Source organism: Mytilus californianus, unplaced genomic scaffold (assembly GCF_021869535.1).
Source record: "Mytilus californianus isolate M0D057914Y unplaced genomic scaffold, xbMytCali1.0.p SCAF_6, whole genome shotgun sequence".
Taxonomy (NCBI): Eukaryota; Metazoa; Mollusca; class Bivalvia; order Mytilida; family Mytilidae; genus Mytilus; species Mytilus californianus.
Window position 1 is genome coordinate 79,752,782 of NW_026262712.1, and position 26,965 is coordinate 79,779,746.

Here is a 26,965-nt window from a genome sequence, read left to right on the forward strand (position 1 = left end):
TATTATGCTACACTCAGCAAGGTGTAGTAGTTGAGAACAGGGTTTAAGCTAGGATTTTGAGGGCTTTAGTCACTTTTGCGCGAGATGAAAATCAACAATGCATCAATTTACTAGGCAGTAATTGCATGATTTGACTGATGTGTCACTTAAATATGAAGATTACGATATAAGATCTGAAAAGTTGAGAACCAGCTTATAGTTCGTACAAACATTTCAATGGCGGATGAAGAAAATTTACAAAAATAAATGATGTTTGACAAGCTATTTGGAAAGGAAAATAAATGGATTAAACATATACTTAAGGCAACTTTCATCATGGTCTAATGAAGTAACAAACTTATTTTGCTGAAAGTTAGAATGATTTGATGTACGCTCTCGAGTAACAAGTACCGGAAGTGATAAAAAATTGTCTTTATGAAATAACATGTAACAAACTGTAAAGTCAATGTTTTAACCTCTTTTCTAAATAAAATAAATTGTTTATGTCTTTGAATTTCTTTACTTTTAAATGGAAAGTTGCTGCTTCATCGACTTGGTAAAAATTGAAAATTGCCAATGACAAAAGCGACTGAAAGCGAGTATTGTGAACAACAGGGCGACTAGATATCGCTTTTGACGGTCGGGCAAAACGAAGTGACAGACAGGAAAGCGACTTTATCGCCCCAGTCGCCTGCTAGCATGAGCCTTGATATCATGGAAACATGATACAATCAGGATTCATTATTTTCCTCCAGTTCTTAGACAATTTATACTTTTCCAGACAGGTTGGCTATTTTTTTATAATCAATTTAAGGTTCACTTATTCTCAGTTTATCTTTGGTCAAAATCCCATAGGAAAAACATTTTCTTTCTGCTCTTTTTTTCTGTTATTATGTAAACATGCCTGATCATGTATCTCACAGAAACCACACTATTTTTGAAGATCATTTAAAAAGAATATAAAAGTTCATGTACAAATCATCTGAAAATCACAACAGCAATAGATTCAACCATCTAAGCTTGTGTGACAAAATATTTCTATTCTCTCAATATTAAAATTCTAATATTTGAAAACCTCAGCAAGCCTTTAAATTAAAATTAAAATTCTAACTGTCTTGAGTTGAGATGTATTATATGACACTCATTACACAGTGTTCTAGCCAGGATTTGAAAAGGGCAGGGTGCTAGTCAGAAAAAGGGCAATTTTACGCATAAATGTCATTGAAAAAAGGGCAATTATTTAAGCCTCATAGTTTATTAGCATAGGTCATAAAATACATATGTACATAACATTACAAACAAAATACTCTATATAACTCAGGCATTTGCCTTTTCAATTTCTATTGTGACAGCATTTATATGTTCTAAATTAAATTCGTGTTCCTTCACTTTGTCTAGCCGTAAAGTTTTACAAAGGTTTGTGGCCCAAGTAGTTTTCTTTTTAAATTCTGCACAAAGTGAACATTTCATGGTATCATCAACACATTGTAATCAGTTTCTGCCGATTTGCCAACTCCTATCAAAGCCTAAATGATGGCCACTATTATGCCTTTTACGTGGAGATTCTGTTTCAGTTTGGATAGTTTCGGGTAATTTTCTTTTAACTGATGAGACATAATTTGGTGGAGTTTAGTTAAGCGACGTAAAAGATTTCAAAATGATAAACTTTTTTTTCTAAAAATAATTTCCACTTACATAGTAAAGAACGATATCAAAATCTTATTTTGGCTAGCATTCTTATAAGTTTCATCTTTCAGGCCTCTATCTAGAGTCAGCATTGTGAAATAATGATTTAAAATTTATTTGGGCTTGATTAAGTTCTCAGTTTAATTCTAATCACGAAATCGATCGATAGTCAAGGTAAACACTTTTTATGCAAATTTTTATGCTAATTAGTTATAGGTGGCGCGTTATGCATTGTCAACAAGGAAGAAAAATGGCGACGAACATTTCGACAAAACTCAATCGAGAATAAAATGCTCTGCTGGGGCGCAGCTTGATACGACTGCAGAGGTCGAACCCTGAACAGTTGGGGCAAGTATGGACACAACATTCAAGCTTGATACAGCACTGAATTTGGATTGTAATTAAATATTTGACACAGCATAGGTTTCTGACACAGAATGAAAGTGGTCTAAGAACTTAAAAATTTTTAATTTACCTATTCAAATCATATCAGTATTATTTGCTTTTATATATAAATCAGAAATAACCAATTTAAAATGGAAAATTTTAAAGAAAAAAAAAGGAAAAAAAATCCCCCCCCCCCAATTTTTTGAACCCCCTTATGTTTCATCACCCCCAAGCTCAATCCCAGCTTTCCCTTTGTGGTATGGTACCTTGCAGTACAATTTCAGAGAGATCCATACACTTGAACACAAGTTATTGTCTGGAAACTAGAAAAATGCTTGTTTTTTGGCCCCTTTTTGGCCCCAAATTCCTAAACGTTTAGGGCAATTACCCCAAAACTCAAACCCAGCTTTCCCTTTGTGATATGGAACCTTGCAGTACAATTTCATAAAGATCCATACACTTACACACAAGTTATTGTCCTGAAACTAGAAAAATGCTTGTTTTTTTGCCCCTTTTTGGCCCCTAATTTCTAAAATTTGGAGGAAATTACCCCCAAAATCAATCCCAGCATTCCCTTTGTGATATGGAACCTTGTGATACAATGTCAGAGAGATCCATACACTTACACACAAGTTATTGTCATGAAACTAGAAAAATGCTTGTTTTTTGCCCATTTTTGGCCCCTTATTCCTAAAATTTGGAGGCAATTATCCCCAAAATCAATCCCAGCATTCCCTTTGTGATATGGAACCATGTGGTACAATGTCAGAGAGATCCACACACTTACACACAAGTTATGTCTGGAAGTTACAAAAATGCTTATTTTTGGACCCTTTTTGGCCCCTAATTCCTTAACTGTTAGTACCATAACCCCCAAAATCAATCCCCACCTTCCTTTTGTGGTATTGAACCTTATGGTAAAATTTTATCGAGATCCATTCACTTAAACTAAAGTTAGAGTGTGGAAACTAATGTGTCTTCGGACGATGAGGACGACGAGGACGCTGGACGACGAGGATGCTGGACGACGACGACGCCAACGTCATACCAATATACGACCACAAAAATTTTTTTGCGGTCATATAAAAAGCACATTTCGCGATTAAAACAGCAGGGCGCCCGAGAAATGGCAGAAAAAAGGCATGGGCGTCAACAAAAAGGGCACGGGCATCAATAAAAAAGGAAGGGCGCTGCGCCCTGTTCAAACTTTGTAGCTAGAACACTGATTACAATTGTACAATCTCAAATATAACAATGATATTACCTGCAAGGATGAGTGTTCACTTATCACTTTTTTCAACTGTTCCTTAATTTTTCCTAAGCTATGCATTACAATTTTTGCCAAATAACCCCTGATCCTCTTTAAAAATAAGTTTCTAATAAACTTTGTATGCTCTGTTATGTACCTTTCACAATTCCATTGATTGAGATTAAATTTACTCACCAGTTTTTAGACTAGGGTAATTTAGAACTTGGCATTTTGTATAGAAACCTGTCTACTGCTGGGGACTATATCAATGTATATATGTATAACCTCCAGGTGTATTTAGTGTTTTTGTGTTGCACAATTGCTGTTTCAAGGATCATGGGGTATACCCCACATCATTTATTTTTATTCAAATGAAATTGAAAGTAAACTACGACAGTACATCTACCTCGTTTGGTCTCTGGGTAGTTGTCTCATTTGCAATCATATCGCATCTCATTTTTATATAAAGTAGATTTATCTTAAAAAAAAAAAATCAACAAACATATGTCAGCTTTACGGTTGGACAACAACATATTTTAAATCAAACCATGACAAAATATCATTAAGACCTCAATAGTATATGAAATTTAGTACCTCTTCATTCATGGCAGAATCTGTGAATTTGACATCTTTCAATATTGTCGGGGAGATATAATTGTCCTTCTCATTTGTATCCCCACCAATAGCAATACTATCTTGGTTGCTGTCAATCATCTTTTTTACTCGTCTGAAAAATATTCAATAAATCTAATTTTCATTTTAAAATTTGATAAAGATTACAGAAGCTCAATAGTTGCCAAAGCTGAGTTAGGATCTTTATGAATTTATAACAGAAGAAACAGTGTTTTGTGTCAATACTGTTTTTTTTTTATTTTGATTTAGTGGAGAAGACTGAAAGTCTGCTGACAATTTATGTCAAATGATTTTTAAAAAAAATTGCCAAAATTACTATTAATTGCTGCTGTAGCCTTGACCATGTTGGCTATTAGCCAAATGACGTTAAAACTATAAAACTGCTTAAAAAAATCAAAAAATCCAAGGGATAATTTCAAGCCAATTTTCATAAAGGTCAGACCCTGTGAATCAAAAGATTTAATCTGGACAATAAAATTGTGTCCAAATTTATGTCTATCAATTACTGCTGTGAATTTGACCTATTGATTATATTATCAACAGAGACATCATATTTACATTGACATAGGAAACATTTTTTATCTAGAAATTTTTTAAGTATTTAACAATATTATTTTACTGAATTGTATTTTTTTTTTATTTCAAATTAAAAAATCCTCAGTTTAGCCGTGTTTACAGCCCATTGCAATCAAAGTGAATAAACACCCTGTATATAGCTGTCAAAATCTGTTTAATATGATAGAACATTACAAAGCTATAGAGTATTTCCCTTACAACGGGCTGTAAGTTATACTTACTGGAAATGTCTAGAATTGACCATTCGGCCGTAGCTTTCTGACTGTGATGGATCATCAGGGAAAAATTCACCTAATGTTGTTTTCATGTTCTGAATTAATTGTTCCTACAAATGAAATATAGTATACTTTTATACACTTATTATGTAATAGTTTATTATTTAACAGATATAATACTCAAACTGATTCTTTCAAGTAAGTTTCCTATAGGTTTGAACACATTTTTTCTAGAGTTTATCAATGTGTAGCCTGGAACAATTTATTCACAAACAAAATAAAAGTCTGCACTATCTTACTCACAAATTAAAAAAAAATATAGCAAAATGACTGTTATGTAAAGGTCATGAGTACATTTGTCTTGTTAACATAGTTTTTAAAACTTCTTAAAAATGTGTTTAATCCTAATAATTTGTTTAATTCTCTTTTTTCAAAAACCACTGATTGTAAATAATGTTAACATGTCTTATACATGTAACATGAATTCAAGCCACCAATAATGTTTATATTGGTTATAAAAGTGAACCAGCGAACATGGTCGATACAAAAATTGACTCCTGAAAATTACTACCAAAAGTGCTGGTAACCATTGATTGTAAAGGATCCTAAATTATGCAAATCATATAATACATTCCTATGTATCATTACAATTAAAATGTAATAAGATATAATTATTGACAGTTCATAGAATTGTAAATATGATAGGAGTGAGGTACTGAACGCATGAATCTGAAAATATAAAATTTTAATCTTCAGTATAAAAGCAACCTTTGTCTTACAGTTATATAATTAGGGTTCAATAATGTCACATAACAAATATTATGATTTATTGTCATTTTAGAAATAGAACTGATTTTATTGATTTTGATATTAATTTGTCCTGATTTGTGGATCCACTACTTTCCTTATTTCTTAGTTTTCTCTTTAGGTAGTAATACACAGTTAGGAAAAAAACTTAACAAGAGTGCACACGCTGAAATGTCTCGCCTTCTTTACTAATCATTGATATTATGTTGATAGTCCTAAATATAAAGCTTTATTACAACGGTCACATAAACTTAACATTAACCAAGAAAACTAAACATTGACCAATGAACCATGAAAATGAGGTCAAGGTCAGATGAACCATGCCAGGCAGGCATGTACAGCTAACAATTCAGCCATACAACAAATATAATTGACCTATTGCTTATAGTTTAAGAAAAACAGACCAAAACACAAAAACTTAACACTGAGCAATGAACTGTGAAAATGAGGTCAAGGTCAAATAAAACCTGTGCGACTGACATATAGATCATAAAATATTTCCATACACCAAATATAGTTGACCTATTGCATATAGTATTAGAAAAAAAGACCAAAACTCAAAATCTTAACTTTGACCACTGAACCATGAAAATGAGGTCAAGGTCAAATGACACCTGCCAGCTAGACATGTACACCTTACAATCATTCCATACACCAAATATAGTAGACCTATTGCTTATAGTGTCTGAGATATGTACTTGACCACCAAAACTTAACCTTGTTCACTGGTCCATGAAATGAGGTCGAGGTCAAGTGAAAACTGTCTGACGGGCATGAGGACCTTGCAAGATACGCACATACCAAATATAGTTATCCTACTACTTATAATAAGAGAGAATTTAACATTACAAAAAATGTTAACTTTTTTTCAAGTAGTCACTGAACCATGAAAATGAGGTCAAGGACATTGGACATGTGACTGACGGAAACTTCGTAACATGAGGCATCCATATACAAAGTATGAAGCATCCAGGTCTTAAACCTTCTAAAATATAAAGCTTTTAAGAAGTTAGCTAACGCGCCGCCAGATCACTATCCCTATGTCGAGCTTTCTGCGACAAAAGTCGCAGGCTCGACAAAAATGACACACATCAATTTTTAACCACCCTCTTTTCCTTGCTTTTTAACAAATAAGGCTTAATGTTTGTGTTATGCATGTGCATATATATATGGAAACCCCATCTTCCATAGATTTGATTTCCAATAGTTAAAATTATGAAATATAATCTCTTTTTGGTGTAACCATGGCAACAATCTGCATTTATTTGATACAAAATATTGCAAAAAGGGGGGTGAAAATGTCACATAAGTCCCAAGAATTTGATCCGAAGGAGAATTTCAATCCATTAGAGTGGTACCTTTTCTGAAACCATAGACATTTATCTATCAAGAGGTCCAAAAAAAATCATATGCATTTCAGCTCATTTTTCCATAAAATTGAATTAAAAAGATCGAGAGTCAAATCTTTGTTGAATCAAAGCACGAAAGCGCTGTAAAGGCAGTTAATTACAGGTTGTGTGTATTTTAAGTCCAGTTATATCATTATCTTGCATAGTACAGTGTACTTATCAGAGGTGGCTTTCAGTATTTAAGATTTAGTTCTCTAATGATATTGAATAAGTTTTATGAATGTCATATTCTGAGCACTATATGAAGGCGATTGTTCTCACTTGTTTATGAACTAGTGCATTATGTCCAGTTTGTACCTTTTTTATCTATGTTTATAGTCAAATTAGTTATCAAAGGTACCAGGATTATAATTTAATACGCCAGACGTGTGTTTCGTCTACATAAGACTCATCAGTGACGTTCAGATCAAAATAGTAACAAAGCCAAACAAGTACAAAGTTGAAGAGCATTGAGGACCCAAAATTCCAAAAAGTTGTGCCAAATACGGCTAAGGAAATCTATTCCTTGGATAAGAAAATCCTTAGTTTTTTCATTGGCAATCATAACACATCTCCTTATTTATATAATGATCTATATTCAACGACCTCAGGTACAAAAAAAATGTATGTAACTAAACTATGATGGGAAACCTTTGACTTCTTTCTTTATATAAACTTTTGATTTGGTACCATAGAACTATGTAGAGTAAATGTACATTGCAACATGTCAACTCTTTCAACTCCAAGCAAAATTATATTTCCAAGCATAAAGTAATTTATGAATGATATAAAATGCTCCGCTGGGGCGCAGCTTGATACGACCGCAGAGGTCGAACCCTGAACAGTTGGGGCAAGTATGAACACAACATTCAAGCTTGATTCAGCACTGAATTTGGATTGTAATTAAATATTTGACACAGCATAGGTTTCTGACACAGAATGAAAGTGGTCTAAGATACTTAAAAAAATTTAATTTACCTATTCAAACCATATCATTATTATTTGCTTTTATATATAAATCAGAAATAACCAATTTAAAATGGAAAATTTTAAAGAAAAAAAAGGAAAAAGAATCCCCCCCCCAAATTTTTTGAACCCCTTATGATTCATCACCCCAAAACTCAATCCCAGCCTTCCCTTTGTGGTATGGTACCTTGCAGTACAATTTCAGAGAGATCCATACACTTGAACACATGTTATTGTCTGGAAACTAGAAAAATGCTTGTTTTTTGGCCCCTTTTTGGTCCCAAATTCCTAAACGTTTAGGGCAATTACCCCCAAACTCAAACCCAGCTTTCCCTTTGTGATATGGAACCTTGTAGTACAATTTCATAAAGATCCATACACTTACATACAAGTTATTGCCATGAAACTAGAAAAATGCTTGTTTTTTGCCCCTTTTTGGCCCCTAATTCCTAAAATTTGGAGGCAATTACCCCCAAAATCAATCCCAGCATTCCCTTTGTGATATGGAACCATGTGATACAATGTTAGAGAGATCCATAGACTTACACACAAGTTATTGTCATGAAACTAGAAAAATGCTTGTTTTTTGCCCCTTTTTGGCCCCTAATTCCTAAAATTTGGAGGCAATTACCCCCAAAATCAATCCCAGCATTCCCTTTGTGGTATGGTACCTTGCAGTACAATTTCAGAGAGATCCATACACTTGAACACAAGTTATTGTCTGGAAACTAGAAAAATGCTTATTTTTGGCCCCTTATTCCTAAACTTTTTGGGCAATTACCCCCAAACTCAATTCCAGCTTTCCCTTTGTGATATGGAACCTTGTAGTACAATTTCATAAAGATCCATACACTTACACACAAGTTATTGCCATGAAACTAGAAAAATGCTTGTTTTTTTCCCCTTTTTGGCCCCTAATTCCTAAAATTTGGAGGCAATTACCCCCAAATTCAATCCCAGCATTCCCTTTGTGATATGGAACCTTGTGATACAATGTCAGAGAGATCCATACACTTGCACACAAGTTATTGTCATGAAACTAGAAAAATGCTTGTTTTTTGCCCCTTTTTGGCCCCCAATTCCTAAAATTTGGAGGCAATTACCCCCAAAAATCAATCCCAGCATTCCCTTTGTGATATTGAACCTTGTGGTACAATGTCAGAGAGATCCATACACTTACACACAAGTTATGTCTGGAAGTTACAAAAATGCTTATTTTTGGCCCCTAATTCCTTAACTGTTGGTACCATAACCCCCAAAATCAATCCCCACTTTCCTTTTGTGGTATTGAACCTTATTTGAAATTTCATTGAGATCCATTCACTTAAACTAAAGTTAGAGTGCGAAAACTAATGTGTCTTCGGACGACGACGACTCCAACGTCATACCAATATACGACCACAAAATTTTTTTTTGCGGTCGTATAAAAAGGAGTTCTTAATTAAGAAATAAACTGATTCGCTGAGTGCAGCTGGATACACCCGCAGAGGTACTACCCTGAACAGCTGGGGCAAAAATGGACACAATATTCAAGCTTGATACAGGTCTGAATTTGGATTGTAATTAAATATTTGACATATTATAGTTTCTGAATAAATGTAGTCAATGAACTTGAAATCGGTTATATGAATTGAATTTATATTCAATTAAAGATTTCTTGCTGTTGTGCAATACACTGTGCTGTTGTGCAATACTTAATAAATCTGTTGCCAGACTATAAACAAATAAAGTTCAATTTCTTCTCAATGTCATATTTGAAATTTATGAAAATCAATAGGGAGATTACATCAATAGCTATAAATAATTCACCAAAGTTTCATCTGAACTGCTTAAAGCAATTTTGAGTTGTTGTCCAAAAACTGGAAAATCCCCCCTTTTTTAATGAATAAAACCCCATAACTCAGAAATGTAAAATCTAAAATTTATAAAATTCTAAAGGGAGCTTACGGATTGATAATTTAGTCTTAGATGCAAGATTTTTTTATCAGTTGTTAGTGGCTTTGAACTAGCTGTCAGTAACTGCGAGTACTCTCAGATTTGTACTTAGTGTCTTTTTGTTGTTTGGATGTACAACTACCCGACCACGTCCACTTGTATTTGTATTTATCCATCTGATGAGTTTAGCCTCTTTCAACTGATTTTTATAGTTCTTTCTTATATTGTACTGTTACACCACTGTCCCAGGTTAGGGGGAGGGTTGGGATCCCGCTAACATGTTTAAGCCCGCCACATTCTGTATGTACATGTATGTGCCTGTCCCAAGTCAGGAGCCTATAAAAGTGTAATTCAGTGGTTGTCGTTTGTTTATGTGTTGCATATTTGTTATATTTGTTCATTTTTTTACATAAAATAGGCCGTTAGATTTCTTGTTTGAATTGTTTTACATTGTCATTTCTGGGCCTTTTATAGCTGACTGTGCAGTATGGGCTTTGCTCATTGTTGAAGGCCGTACTGTGACCTATAGCTGTTAATTTCTGTGTCATTTGGTCTCTTGTGCATGTGTGGAGAGTTGTCTCATTGGCAATCATACCACATCTTCTTTTTTATATTTACATCAACAGATATAAAAAATTCACCAAAGTCAAGGTGAGACAACAAAACTTAGTTGTAAGATCTCTGAAATTTTTTACAGGGTACGAGTTTTTCTCATTGTTGGAGATTGTACGGTGACAATAACACCTGTAACTGCTTAAACCCATTTCTTATGCACTTTAGTTTGATAAACTCACTGAATATCATACCACATCTCCTTATTTTTATATGCATTACAATTTACATGTGCATGTAATTGTAAATATATATATATCAGAACAAAATTCATTGCTTCACTTTTATTTATGCATCCTTTGGCACAATACAAGTTCTAAAATTACACAACATAAAACAACTAAATGTTATTTCAGATGAAAGTTTTGTTTCAGTTCCATTCATAGGATTTATTAGAATTTTGTATGTTTTGCCAAGTCCAATTATTCGCTCTATGTGACATAGAGACATAGTTGACTAAACCACCAGGTGTCGAACATTCAAGAATTTTCAGTGTTTCTGTTTTTATTTGATGAAAAGGTTGCCTGAGCTCTAGGAGCTTTAGGTTTTATCACGGGATATTCTGTGCTGTCAATAATAATCCAAGTCGTAGGAAACTTTAATTTGAAGTTGGATGGTGAAAAATACCTGACTAAACCACTAGATGGCCAAGTGTTAGCCTCACACCACTGTTTAGACATAAAAACAATCCATGTATACACAATATTCTTAACACTAGATTCAATCTAGAATCTAGACAGTTCAAAGTTGGTTGTATGATGCCTCAATTTCATCAAAGTCATAAAAAAACTGATTTTCAACTGACACCCTATCAATTTGAAAATATATGTACACTACAGCTCGGGTGGATTTTGCTTTGTCCACCGGCCCACCATGGGAGTGGGCACCGGGTGGGCAAAATTTGTACCTTGTCCACTCTGCCCACCTGTAGGAGTGGGCATTCAATTTCTTTTGTTTCATCTAAAGACTTGCAAGTACAATCACTTGAAAAAAGCAGATAAGCATTTGTAATCAATATTTTTACAAAAAAGAGATTATAGCTAGAGTGGGCACGGGTGGACTGCCCACGGTGGGCCGGTGGAAAAAGCAAAATCCACACGGGCTGTTGTGTATCTCAAACAATGTGCTGCTGGACCAAGTGTGGTCAAAACAAATAAAAATTTAGTATACAACTCTAAACCGGTATAAAAATGCATGGCTGTGTCAAGTGTCTACATAGGCATTGATGGTGTTTGCGTAATTCCATCTGTGAAGCTCAACATTAGCTCGGCAGTTGGTGGTGGACAGTCATAAATCCTTTCTGCAGTATGAATGACTTCTTCAGGAAAACCAACTTTACAATCAAAACTTTCCTCTAGATTTCTACTACAATATTCATCAAGTTTAGTTCTTTTGTTTTCACAGGAAACTGCCCTGATTTTTCTTTTTGCGGACGATTCAGTCTCTTGCTTGGTCCAGGAAAATAGGCTGGGAATTGCAGTAGACTTAAGTCTCTGTATGGTGGGTTTGCGCCCTGAAAAAGGTTATAAAACATTAGTTTTTTTATAATTAAATGAACTTCCATTAGCAATGTATACTTTGTACTACCTGGCGAAATATTAACTAGATTTATTCATTACAATCTGGATATAACTATGTTTGCCTGATTCAATGTATGTTATGTAAATCCAAAGGACAAACAATGAGAGACTTATGCAACAAACGTACATTGTTTGTACCTAAATAACTATAATATAGATGAGAGCATGTCATTGTTTTGTTCCTGTTAACATTGTCATTGATATTTTTCAAGAAAGTCTATGAGGCATAGCTTATGCATTCCTGTCATTACTATATTAGCATAATTACTGCTAAAATAATTCTCAGTATGATATACCTCTTGTAAGAAATCATTATAATTGTAGCAATCACCAAAAAATCTCAAACAGATCACATTGAATCGTAATCCAAAAAATTATGACGTCTTGAATTACCCACCCCCTTTTATTCTAAAACGATAATTGCGGTTGTAAACAGACTTTGGTTTATTCGCATGGAGATTACATATATAACTATATATTTCACAAAGAAAATAGAGTTTTACCATGAATAGTTTCCTGCACGTAGTCTTTTTCAGTAAAACGTGCCTTGCAAACAACAACTGATTGAGATGGACTCCACGATATCATCGTGTTCTCGTCCAATCTGCGTATGGGCCATGGCGTTGATCCAACTTTTCCTTCTTTTTAAGTCATTTGGAAATGCATGTCCTCCTCTTAAATGACATCCAGGTACACAACAACAAGTACTTGGCATCGTTAATTAAAAATATAACTGAAATAGTTGCACAGTGCAGAAACCGGAAGAAGAGGAACAGGATCCGCTACCACGGCGCCACCTATTCAGGAACGATAATTTGCTACTTTATATAACTGCGAAAATAACGTTAGACGGGTTCACGTGCATAAACAGAAATGCGCTTTAAATTGTATAATATAATTCATGTTCAGTCGACCTTTAATTATTATATCAACGACTGAAATGATTTATAAACATCTAGATTGCAGATAACACTCGAAATTAACCCGAGCTCTTTCCACACGGAATTCAAATAATTCTAGTTTGTCAATCGGTTGACTGCTTATAATGCAAAATACTAATATATCAAAAGTTTTTAAAACTAACAAAACACAATGATCGTTTCTCTATTTCCCAATGTAAATGAAATGAAACAAAAAACATTTTATATCGCAATAAGAAGAGGAGAGAATTCAACATTTCCGGATCTACTTGGAGTCTAATGACCCCCCACGTAGATAAGTTGGATATCGCGGAAGGAAGGATTAACCCGGCAACTAGAAAGGCATTAAAGCACTGCCTTTAAAAACACTACACTAATTTCTGGACCTATGGGTGGTACGGATGTGAAAATACGGACTGTCAAACAGAAAAATGGCCTATAAAACTTGCAAAAAATAATCTTGATGTTCATATAAACCCACTTGGAAGGCTTTACTATTCTTCAGCTATTTATTAAAAAATCAATTTTATTGTACACAAATTTTCATATTTATTTAAAAATTTCACCATGGCCAAAATGCGACACTAAACTTCTAACTTTGTATTGCTACCTTAAGGTGAAACATTTTTTTTTCAATTTCCACTTTCAATGGATTTCTGTGTTCTGCTAGCTAAAACGAGTAAATTGGCTTATTAGTTTTGAAAATTGGTTCAGAAATAAATATTTTATGAAGGTTTGCAGTTATCACTGAAATGCAACAAAATAGTGATTTGAAGAAACATGCCATGTCAAAGTGTAAATTCTACTTTTTTAGTTAAATTTCTAAAACTGTACCTCTTGTTTCAGTCTTTTCATGTTTAAAAACTTAAAATAACCTTTTCAGTAGACAAATTGTACAAATTAAAGCTATTTTAAAGCTCTAGAATTTCAATTTTGTTGTGTATAGCATACCAAAACCTTGGTTAAAATTTGACAAATACTGAATCAATTTCTAACAGCAGGGACAAATTTAGACTTAATTCATTCCAAATTGTAGCAATATACCTTGCTTAAAATATAATTTTCATTTATTCGCATGAAAAAATATAAAGCGTTCCATATTGAGGTTGCTACATAAAGCGCATTCTTTCTTTTACAAGGTGTAGCCAAAAGATAATGAATTTATGACCGAAACCAAGTCTCTGTGTCAAAATGTCTATATTGGTTGCTAAGAACAATAAACAACAAAATTAACATACCGGGTATATTGCCATCCTAAAAGATTTTTCTCCCTTAGACTTGGATCTACAATCTAAACATCAATAGATTTGTGGTATGATTTGTCTTAAAATAAGCAATTCTGTGCTTTCTCAAATGCCATAAGGTACTGGTAGCAATACACAGTAAGAAAATAAAACTTAAAAATGACACACATAATTTTTAACCACCCTCTTTTCCTTGCTTTTTAACAAATAAGGCTTAATGTTTGTGTTATGCATTTGTATATGGAAACCCCATCTTCCATAGATTTGATTTCCAATAGTTAAAATTATGAAATATAATATCTTTTCGGCGTAACCATGGCAACAATCTGCATTTATTTGATACAAAATATTGCAAAAAGGGGGGTGAAAATGTCACATAAGTCCCAAGAATTTGGTCCGAGGGGAGAATTTCAATCCATTAGAGTGATACCTTTTCTGAAACCATAGACATTTATCTATCAAGAGGTAAAAATCAGCTCATTTTTCCATAAAATTGAATTGAAAAGATCGAGGGTCATATCTATGTTGAAAAACACTACACTAATTTCAGGACCTATGGGCGGTACAGATGTGACAATACGGACTGTCAAACAGAAAAATGGCCTATAAAACTTGCAAAAAATAATCTTGATGTTCATATAAACCCACTTGGAAGGCTTAATTATTCTTCAGCTATATCTAAAAATCAATTTTATTGTACACAAACTTTCATATTTAAAAATTTCACCATGGCCAAAATGCAAAACTAAACTTCTAACTGTGTATTGCTACCTTAGTTTGTTTGTGAAAGACTTAAAATGTTTATTTTGCAACTTAAAGTGAAAAAAAAAGTAAAATATTATAATGGCAATAAAAAACTATAAGTTGAGAAAGACAGACAAAACAATTGCCAAAAGATAAAAATATAAACATACACATAACAGTATCTAACAATTATTGTCCCCAAGAGTTATCTGTCCTTACCTGAACATCCTTTGTACACATGACATAATCAGGAGCTATACATGTCTGTCCAGCATTACATGTCTTCCCCCATATAAGTCTGTTAGCTACAGCCTTGTAATCACAATTTTTATCTACATATACTGGACTGAAGAAAAAATAAAAAATGATCAACAGTTATTTTATAAAATATTTTCCATTTGAAGTGTCCAAGAACACAATTTGTATTATTGTTAGCATGTCAAAGTTTATACAGTCAATGAATTTCTACTACTGTGGGTTCATTTATTTTCGTGGGTACCAATTTTCGTGGATGTAGGAAAACTTACATGTTCGTGGATTTTTAATTTCGTGGTTTTGCCGAAGTCTGCATACAAGCCTTTAGAAATTTTGTCATTCGTTGAACATTTATTTTGGTGGTTCACCTGTACCCACGAAATCCACGAAAATTGGTATCCAACGAATAATAATGAATCCACAGTATGCAAATATCAAATTCAAATAATACCACAGTTGCAGTATAAATATAGGACTAAAAGGAAATGAGGGGTACACATCAATAAGACAGCAATACAACAAAACAATTAACCAAAAGACATCTAGAGGGCAACATACATGTACAGTCTTGAACAATGGAGAGATGTTTATATAATATGTCAAACTCTAAACAGTGCACAGTCCAAACAAGTTGGGAATAATCTTAATAGAAAGACATAGACATCACAATGTAAACCATTTTGAACATAAACATGCTATGAACAAATTGTCAATTACCCACCCTAAATATTTTTTAGAGGATATATCCAAAATTTGTTAACATTGGGCATAAAACAAATGTACTCAAAATTTATCACCTTAAAATGTAAAATGAACTTTAACTACCTTTTGCCTCCAAGTTCTAATGTGACTGGAGTAAGATATTCACTAGCAGCTTTCATGACAATTTTTCCTACAAATGTGTTCCCTGTGTAGAAGATGTAGTCATATCTCTCCTTCAGCAAAGCTGTTGTTTCTGTTACTCCTCCATTTACAACTTTCACACAGTCCTGTCAAAAAAAAAAGTCAAGTGTTTAGTTATGCTCTTATTGAGAGTATTTAAGCAATCAATAGTTTTTTTTCAAAAGGCATCTAGGGATGTTAGAGACTAAAAATATATATATAATTGTGGGTACAAATGTGTATAAAATACCTTATAACTTATTCACTCTTTTGATGTAGCTTGGCTTTGCAAAATTTTCATAAGAGTTGTCTTTCTTTGCACAATGTACTATGATTATTATTGCAAATTCACATGTTTTTCTCATTTAATACAGTTTTTTTTTCCATCTGTTTAAAGTTTCTTTTAATTTCTCAAAAGAGCTAAATGTGATCCTTGTCTTTACACATGATAAAACACAATCAAATATGCATTGGTTAACTGTTATGATACAGACTTCTGGTTTTAGCTGAACACAAGTTTTTAATCTATTGTAAATATCTAGTTTGTAAATGGTTTCCACTTTAAAAAAAAACGTTTTCAACTCCCTCAGGCATAGTTGACCATAGCTGAATTTAGCTTTTCCTGTTAGGTCCCTTTTGGACATTTAGCTTCTCACGTATTCTTATACATCGTTATGTTGGCTTTCAAATTTATAGGTTTGAGCGTTTCTGATGGAGGTGAATTCAGAGGACCAAATTTATAAACTGTCATTTTTCATTTGCTTTAAAATTCCTTCTCAGGAAATATCCAATGGTAGGAAGAGGACATGTTCTTGGCCTTTACTTACTGTAGACCAAAGGATTTATCAAAAAAGCCTAGTGAAGAAAGAAAGTGGAACTTTGGAACCTATCAAAACGCTTGAGGATTAAAGAGTATAAAGTTAAAAAAAAAAGAATAATGATAACAGACCAGAATATTGTGTTTTTCACCCTTTGAAAAACACAATTTACATTTTGTTGAATCTTCCACCATAAGTAATAAAATCAAATATTCAAAACTCAAAATTATTGAAAACTTGTTGCTGTTTAAAATCAGTCAAATCTAATTTCACCATTTTCTATTCCAAATAATTATGATGTCATAAAGTTGTTTCAAGTTTTACTATGATGATGTATTTTTATATTTTAGCATTTTTATGCCTAAATTACTGTAAAAAATAGACTTCATAGTGTATACATGACAAGCAACCAAAATTGGTCACAGCTGTTAAAAAATTTCTGATATCCAATGCCCAGAAATATGGAAAAAGAAATATAAGAAGGATGTAAGGAAGAGATCCATTTGCATATAGTGTGTGAGCTACAGAAACAAATAATTTATTCTGAAATAAAAACTGCAATACATATAATTGTGTTTCAAATTCATAGATTTTAACACTAGGAAAATATTTCAGAATATCTTTAATGTGAATATCTAGTTTCAATAAATTTCAAAGTGACTACAATTTTCAGTGTATTATTGAAATTGTTTATAGAGTTGGTGGTCAAGGCATAAATTTGACATAGGGAATCAATTTGGAAAAGTAAATAAGTATAACAAAAATACAGAACTCCAAGGCAAATTCAAAAGGGGAAATCCATAAAAACTGACAAAATCTAACGCTATCAATCAACAGAACAAGTGAAAAACAACTGCCATATTCCTGAATTGGCAAATTATACCTATTTATATATTTTATTGAAATCCTATCACAAATAGATGTTTCTTAATATTTCTGAATTTTTTAAAGTTTTTACTGCAAATTTAAACCTGAGAATCATTTTGGATAAGAAAATTGCACCTATATATCAATTTTGGTTGCAATCATAGAAAAAAAGATGTTTCTCAAAATTCCAGTTTCTTAAGCAAAAGTTTTTTCCAAAATTTTTTTTTCTAATTTCACAAAAATAAATTTGTCACTGGGAATCAAATTGGAATAGATACATGTAGTGATTATTGCCACACAATTTTCCCAAAAACAAATATCATGCATAACTGTGCAAAATTTAATTGGTGTCCTATCTATACTCTTGGATTTGTTTGCGTAGACCGACAGACAAAGTATCCTTGATGCAGAGCCCTGACATGCCTAATAACTGTCAATTAATTCATTAAATTGATTTGTATTCCATTATAATTATTTAACCATTTATTGTTTGTACATGCAGTTATTTTTGATAACTTCAGCTATATCTCTCATTTTGGAATATTTTTGTGTCTGTATAAAGCTGAGTGTAAGATAACTATTGCATAAAAACATAAGATAAAAAATACATGTATATGGTGTGTAAAGAATGGACAAAAGTACCAAATATCTATTCAATTTAGTAAAATTATAATAAAATTCAACAATATCTCTTTAATCAAGAACCACAGAACCAATTAAATATTTTGTGTGTCTTCTATTACTGATGAATTCACATAATTCAAACTATCAATCTCGAAAAAAAAAATGACTTCCCTTTTATGTTGCCATATCAATATTGGTAACATATTATATTCGTCTGAATACAACTTACATTGTCCAAATATTTTGGAACTAATTTCTCAAGCAACTGTGCTGTGTTCCATGATACTTCTGAGGGCTTCAATAAAACACAATTACCTAAAAGAAAAGGAAACATTACAACAGCTTTGACCAGTAGATTTTGTATATTCCATCCATCCACCATGATAGTGGACATAAAATCAGCAAAACATCAGAATGGTCACATTTGCACACTCTATGTGCAGGCATGATATTTATTCTATCATCATATGAATTGATCCACATCAAATACCTTGCAAAAACTAGTTATGCTTCTGTATTAAATATTTTAACATAATCTAGTGTTAAGTTTGTGTGGACTGCCCCCTTTGGACAGGACTGAGATGGAATTCACCTGACCTGGAAAGGTATTCCAGAGAGTAAATGAATAAAGTTAAATTTGAATCACTGAAATCAGTGCCAATCAAATAGTAGTGGTCATATAAAATTTTACAAAAATAATTAAATGAACTAATGGCACTAAACCTGCATTTGCTCAGTAACTTTCATAATACAATCATCATTTTTTTTTCATTTTGTTTTTTGGTTTGTTATAAAAAATTGAAATTATGTTGCTGAAAAAATCCATAAAAGTATGTTGCAACTTGGTAAAATGGAGGCAAATTCTGGAGAACAACCCCTGCAGTTTGTTTCTTAAATTGCAGTTTTTTAATTAAGGAAAAGAATTGCATATGTTCATGGACTCCATCTACCAGCAGATTACTAAAATGAATTATGAGTTAATATTTGTTTTCTGAAATTAAGCTATTTAGTTGATAAAGTTTTGTTTCAACTTATTTTTTTGACATTTTTGTATGTAAATAAACTACAACACTTTTTAATAAATAATCCCAAATGTTGTATTGTTCCTATTACATACATGTATAGTGCACTAATAAAATGTGTTAGCAATATGCAAGGCATATATAAATACAAATGCAAGCTGCAAAAAGGTGTAGAAGAACATTGTGCATAATTCACTGTACTATTTAAAAGACAAGCTTGTTATGTAATAGGAACAACAAAATATTTTGGATTGTCAATAACCTTGAAAGATTTGACTTTACCTGCTGCTAGAGCCCCAAATAATGGCAAAATGGTAAGCTGTATAGGATAATTCCATGCCCCTATCACAAGGGCTACACCGTAAGGTTCTTTCTTTATATAAGCTGAGTCCATCAAATTCAATAGTGACTTTTTAACCTACAAAATGCATCTAAAATGGTATTAAGATTAGTACCTGCAGCAATTGCACCAACCATTGGCATAATAGTTAGTTGTATAGGGTAATTCCATGCACCAATCACAAGGGCTACACCGTAAGGTTCTTTCTTTATATAAGCTGAGTCCATCAAATTCAATAGTGACTTTTTAACCTACAAAATGCATCTAAAATGGTATTAAGATTAGTACCTGCAGCAATTGCACCAACCATTGGCATAATAGTTAGTTGTATAGGGTAATTCCATGCACCAATCACCAGAGCCACACCAAATGGCTCTTTCTGTATATAACAAGTATCCATTATGTTTGCTAGACTCTTCTTTACCTAAAATTTGTTGCCAAATAACACCATTTAATTCTAAGTGTATACAATGTAATGACCTATACAAAGGACACCACTATATTTTCACAAACTTTTTGTCAAAGATTCAGAATAAAAAGACATTATTTCACTGTTCAGAGCTGGTACACACATATTTTAGATCAAGGATAAAGGAAGTGTCAGAAAAAATGTTTGATGACAACTCATCCCTTAGACTCAATTACAATTTATTGAAATTTCAAACTGGTATGAAATTTTTCTGTATTCCCAAGGCATTAATGCTCTTTACAATCACTTAACTATAACTCAAACTCCTCATTGAGTGACAATAAATAAACAAGGGGCTGTCAGGAGCCTGTATCACTCCCCCTGACATTTTTTCTAAAAAAATTAATTGATATGTAGATGACTTGGTGAAAATTGGAGGTAGGTACATGTAGATCTGGACTTTCTGGGCACTGTCAGATTTTCTCTATCATTAGAACAGAGAAAAAAAACTTTTTCGTAGATGCCCTGAAAAAAGTCAAATAACAAAAATACCGAATTCCAAGGAAATTCAAATCGGAAAGTCCTTTACAAAATGGCAAAATCAAAAGGTCAAACACATCAAACGAATGAAAAACAACTGTCATATTCCTGACTTGGTAGAGGCATTTACTTATGTAGAAAATGGTGGAATAAACCTGGTTTTATAGCTAGCTAAACCTCTCACTTGTATGACAGTCGCATAAAATTCCACCATATTGACAACAATGTGTGAACAAAACAAACAGACATAATAGGTAAAAATGTAAAAATCATTCACCCAAAGTTTGGTTAATTGGTTCAGTAGTTTCAGAGAAGATCTTTGAAAAAATTTACAGAGACAACGTCCGCTGGCACTGGAAGACCACAGATGCCAAGTTATGACAAAAGCTCACATGGCCTTTCAGGTGAGCTAAAAAAACGGCTTAACACGGTGACCTTAAAAACAACAAATTCTGAAAGACAAACTAGTAAAGGATAGAGTGACAGAATGATGCTTCACCCCTTATTTGTGGGAAAAATTCTACAAATCAGTTATGTTATCTCAGATCTTCTCAAAACTGTTTCTCTATATTAAACATAAATACATCTCAATATATTACAAAAATATACCGTGGTTTACCAAAAGTAAACTTCAATAGTACCGATATCCATGATATCTGTTTCCTTATATTTATACCTTTTCTGGTTTCATCCATTCCTTTAAGTTGTTCATTGTGTCAACCAAATCATTTCTACAAAAGTCAATTTCGAACACAACAGCTTCAAGTTTGGGCTACAAAAGAAAACAGTGAACAACTATTTACAGGTACTTTTTCTTTTTACATGTTACATGTATATGTAAGTCCAATACTGTAAACCAACTTATTGTCATGAATACATCGTGATCATTTTATGCCATTGGAAATATAAGCCATTAAGAAAATAAACTGTTATCACAGAGATATGTCTCGCCTTTTTGTAATTTTGATAATGCAAATGTTGAAATTAAAATAGCAATACTTTAACATGTAAGTTATGCAAATATTCAAAGTCGATGAACCATGACTGAAGGTACATTTGTTGTACATGGCTAAACAATCTCCATGGAATGAGATGTGCCAATGCTAATACAACTGCATACCAAATACCATTTACTTATTATAAGTCATTCACTTTAAAAAAAAACCTAAACACAAACATTAACTTGTAAACTATGTAAAAGTTTCAAAGTCAATGAACCATGATCAGGGGTGGGGCTATATAATCTCCATGGAAAAGAGACTGGCAAATGCCAATACATTTACATACCAAATATCATTGACTTAACATTAGCAGTTCATCTTAAACTGATCTAATCACAAACTAATACATGTAAACTAAGCAAAAGTTTCAGTCAATAGACCATGACTGAGGGGGCGGGGCCAAATATTCTCCATGGAAATGAGATGTGCTAATGCTTATACAACTGAACACCAATTAACATTGGCCTACCACTAATGGTTCCCCTTGAACTGACCTAATCACAAACTAAAACATGTTAACTTAGCAAAATTTTCAGTCTATAGACCTACCACTAGTGGTTCCCCATAAATTGACCTAATCACAAACTAATACATGTAAACTATGAAAAGTTTCAAAGTCAATAGACCTTGACTGAGGGGGCGGAGTCAAATAATCTCCATGTTAATGAGATGTGCTAATGCTAATACAACTGCATACCAAATATCATTGACCACCACTACTGGTTCACCATGAACTAGACCTAATCACAAACTAATACATTGTTGACGCCGCCGCCAACGCCAACAACGACGCCGGAAACAGCATACCTTTGTCTCGCTTTTTTACTCCGTCAAGGCGAGACAAAAATCAAAGTTTGACATTTTCACGACTACTAATATTTCACATAATTTTTTGTATAAGCCAAAATTGCCAAAAAAGTTGGTTTAACAGTATTATAATTGTGGTGGTGGTGGTATGTCGTAAATACTACTTCAAGAAAAGAATTTAAAATTCTTCTACATGTACAATCAAGTTTGTGTGCTCCACAGAGAGTCATATAGTAAAAAATTCGTAAGGGTTCCACGGAACCCAGTGTCTCGCCTACTTTTTCTGTTAATTGCAGGCTCAACAAAAATGAGGAAGTAAATCAATAAAAATATTCCTCTTGATACTATCTTTTGATTGTAAGAAGCTTCTGTCCAAGTTTGGTAAAAATCCAGGATAGTTTATGATTCTAATAAATGTTTAAAAACTTTAACTGCAGACTGAATGTAATGTTAACTGGAAGAAAACAAAATTTCCTTCTAGATACTAGCATTTGATCATAAACAAGCTTCTGTCCAAGTTTTGTACAAATCCAAAATAGTATAAGAAAGTTATTAAAATTTTAAAAACTTTAACCACAGAGTGAATGTGTTGTTTCCTGGCAGCAAATCTAAGTCCATTTAAAAGTAAAATACGAAAAAAATTGATTTATTTTTTTACAAAATTTCCTTCTAGATACTAGCTTTTGATCATAAACAAGCTTCTGTCCAAGTTTGGTACAAATCCAAAATAGTATAAGAAAGTTATTAAAATTTTAAAAACTTTAACCACAGAGTGAATGTGTTGTTTCCTGGCAGAAAATCTAAGTCAATTTAAAAGTAAAATAAGGAAAAAATTGATTTTTTTTTTACAAAATTTACTTCTGGATACTATCTTATGATCATAAACAAGCTTCTGTCCAAGTTTGGTAGAAACCCAGGATAGTTTAAGAAAGTTATTACAATTTTAAAAACTTTAACCACAGAGTAAATGTAATATTTCCCGGCAGAAAAACTAAGTCCATTTATAAGTAATATACAGAAAAAATGGAATTTTATTTTTACAAAATTTACTTCTGGATACTATCTTATGATCATAAACAAGCTTCTGTCCAAGTTTGGTAGAAATCCAGGATAGTTTAAGAAAGTTATTAAAATTTCAAAAACTTTAACCACAGAGTGAATATTTGTAGACGCCGCCGCCGACGACGACGACGCCGACGGAATGTAGGATCGCTATGTCTTGCTTTTTCGACTAAAGTCGAAGGCTCGACAAAAATCATATCATAACCACATTATGTTAACAGCTTAAGGCCTCTTCTGAACATTTGAAGGCCCCTGCTATATATTGGTTACCTAAACTACACAATGGATTTCAATTAATGTAATCTAGATATAACTGGTAAATTATTAAGTCAGGGATTTCTTTACAACAAATTACTTAAAACCTTTACTAAATTCTTCCATAGATACAAAGATTTGGTTTGGAAGTTTGGCTGTTCCTGTATAAACTTATTTCAAACGGGATAGCACATCCTAATTTTTACGGAGATGTTGTTTACCGGAAATTTAGATACAATCAGGGAAAACTTATCGATATCCTTTAAATAAACTTATTCTAAAAGTTTACCAATTCAACACTGTAGTTAGATCTTTGAATATTGCTTTTATTGGTGTAAATATTGATTTTTTTATCAGTAAATAAAAATCAAACTAAACAGTATTTTTATAAACATATTCACATTCATGGCTCTACAATCTGTCGATACCTGTATCTTGGCATTTCACAATGTCATGTTTTTCTCTGACTATTAATGACGTCTTTACACTAAATCCATTGGATGTTGGATGTGTACTGATTGATTTTTTAGTCTTAGATGCATGATTTTTTATTAGTTGTTATTGGCTTTGAACTAGCTGTCAGTAACTGTAATTCAGTGGTTGTCCTTTGTTGCTGTATATCATATTTGTTTTTCGTTCATTGTTTTGTAAATAAATCAGGCCGTTACTTTTCTCATTGAATTGTTTTACATTTGTCATTTCCAGGCCTTTTATAGCTGACTTTGCAGAATGGGGTTTGCTTATTGTTGAAGGCCGTACGATGACCTTTAGTTATTAACTTCTATGTCATTTGGTCTTTGGTGGAGAGTTGTTTCATTGGCAATCATACCACATCTTATTTTTATAATAGGTTTATGCCTTTAATATTTGATATGATTTTCAAACTATTCATGATGACCTAAAGCAACTTTTAGTATGAGAAATGCTATTCAGATGAGAAAAGATTTATTTCATTCAATATTAATTTTTCTTACATACTTATCATAATAATATTTACATGTTTAAATAATCCTTACAAGGTTTCCATTGCAAAATCCAGGTACACAAAAATTGTCCTCAGTATATTTTTTTTCATTAACAAAAGAGAATTAAAATTTAAGGCTATCTATAAATGTTGTAAGTTCATCAAAAGTTTCGACTATATGTAATGTATCATAGGTTCTAAATGATACAATGTATTTTTTTTTTATTTCTGAAATAGACTGTACATGAGAGACGTACATTTAAAAAGAAAATCTACAAGTAATTTTCTTAAATCTTGTGCTACTACTTTGGTGGTTTTGTCTTTCTTGTGGTAGCCAGCTGATGGACTTGAGTGTGGGAGGTCGTGAGGTGAAAATATGTTTTTGCTGCTTCTCCGCTTAGCATGCAGCTCTTTGGAGAAAGAGCAAAGATGGAGTCAGAATAATGTGTCCAGGTAGAGTGACATGTCTTCCTGTGAACAGTTACCTTGTGATCTAGCATGTTAAAAATCCATCTAAGCATGTTGGTAAAGTACATGTACACTTTGTACAAAGCAGCTAGGTTTCATATTCATTTTATATATTATTTACATGTTCTTGTCATGATGTAAGTCTATAACGGTACCAGTTATTATTTACCAGTGGACATTCAACACCAATCAATCAAATGTTAACTGTATACATGTATTTTGTTTGAGGGCCTCAATGAAAATTAGACGTCCTAATTGAGTTACCCTCTTTAAATAATTATTATATTATCATCAACCATGTGTTAATTGTCTCCTTATTGGGACTTGCATAAAGTTATAATTAAAGATATATACCATGTATAATATACAAAATTGCAGAATCTAACAAAATTTGGGGTATATATTTAAAAGGTACATGTATATCATGTACATGTACATGTATATCAAATCCAATAGTGTAACAATATTTTATCTTTTTTGAAGTTTTGAAAAACAATGTTACATTGAACTGCAAATGATAATACCATATTACTATATATATAATAAAATACATACATGACATGCATGAAATGTGCATATCTATAAATATGTACCTTGTGTAAATCTTTATTTAATGCAGCTGCAATTTCTTCTCTATTTTCGTCCATCAGTTTGAGAACTCCCTCTAATTGTTGTCTTCTCCATTCATATGATTTAGTTTTTCCAGTCCTGAAGGTAGTTTTCATTCCATTCACAAGCTACAAAACAAAACAAGGAAAACTCTCAATAGTTTTGTCTCATTTATCATGTATCATATGGAACAATGTACTGTCATTTTGAAACATTGCTTTTAAATACAAAGGAAGATGTCAACTTGGTCAATAGTCTTTCATGTATCAGCAACATCATATGTCAGGTAGATACATGTATTGTCATATTGTGATACGCTCACATGACAAACATCACAAATCTACATCAAAAGATAATAAACTATTGATAGGATATATATGCCTGCATGGAAAAAATAACAATTTGACCTATAATGTACAGAGTCAAATATCATTCCTGACTGTACTACACTACACCATCCTATTAACCAATCATTCATAAATTACTAATCAGTAATGTACATGTATTGTGTATATACATTTCAGGTATCATTCATCCCACTAGGAATATGTTGACTCTCAATTATGACTTATACTCAACAAATAGCTGAAACAAAGTGAATTTCATCAATATGCCAGTTGTACATTTTCCCCCTTTAGATGGATGTGATTGGGAATCCTAGGACCTAGATGCAGCAATTGCAGCTGCCCTAACCACTGCTCTTTAGATTCATGACAGAACTGTCCACACACTTCTGGCTCAACCAGCAACGCACAAATTTAAATTTGGACTCGCATACTACAGCTGCAGGTTGTGATCCAGACCAATGGTCAGCATTAATCACCAGGCAGTGGTATATGCATGAAAAGCATGAAAAGGGGATGACAATCACAAACAATGTATTGCCCACTGCCCTTTTCTACTGCTGTGACACTTATCTTTTTATAGACATCATGTGTGACCTCATACTAGTGATAGAAATCAAACATTTTCGGGCTAATTATGTTAAAAAAAAATACACATCTGAATTCTGGCCTGGACAGTACACCTTAGGGATTTACATGTATATACATTGTGTATATATGTTTTTTTACATGCAGAGCTCTGAGGTCCTCTGTTTATAAAAAAACATGTATATATAC

At 32.7% G+C, this 26,965-nt stretch overlaps 1 protein-coding gene across 5 annotated transcripts in view; it reads right to left on the bottom strand.

Annotated features, from left to right (window-relative positions):
* The window catches only part of LOC127704199 (aldehyde dehydrogenase, dimeric NADP-preferring-like), a 67,691-nt gene that overhangs the window by 31,358 nt on the left and 9,368 nt on the right, over positions 1-26,965 (bottom strand). For 3 of the 5 annotated variants that reach the window (XM_052208140.1, XM_052208142.1, XM_052208143.1), the window contains exons 2-9: positions 25,829-25,972; positions 21,355-21,450; positions 19,672-19,807; positions 18,597-18,682; positions 16,002-16,165; positions 15,141-15,267; positions 4,732-4,835; positions 3,896-4,028 (exon numbers count right to left, since the gene is read on the bottom strand). In XM_052208140.1, coding sequence (XP_052064100.1) covers positions 3,896-4,028; positions 4,732-4,835; positions 15,141-15,267; positions 16,002-16,165; positions 18,597-18,682; positions 19,672-19,807; positions 21,355-21,450; positions 25,829-25,972 — 990 coding nt within the window. Of the gene's footprint in view, positions 1-3,895; positions 4,029-4,731; positions 4,836-15,140; positions 15,268-16,001; positions 16,166-18,596; positions 18,683-19,671; positions 19,808-19,844; positions 19,981-20,017; positions 20,154-21,354; positions 21,451-25,828; positions 25,973-26,965 lie in introns of all 5 variants that reach the window. The other 2 variants (XM_052208139.1, XM_052208141.1) reach the window with 2 other exon arrangements.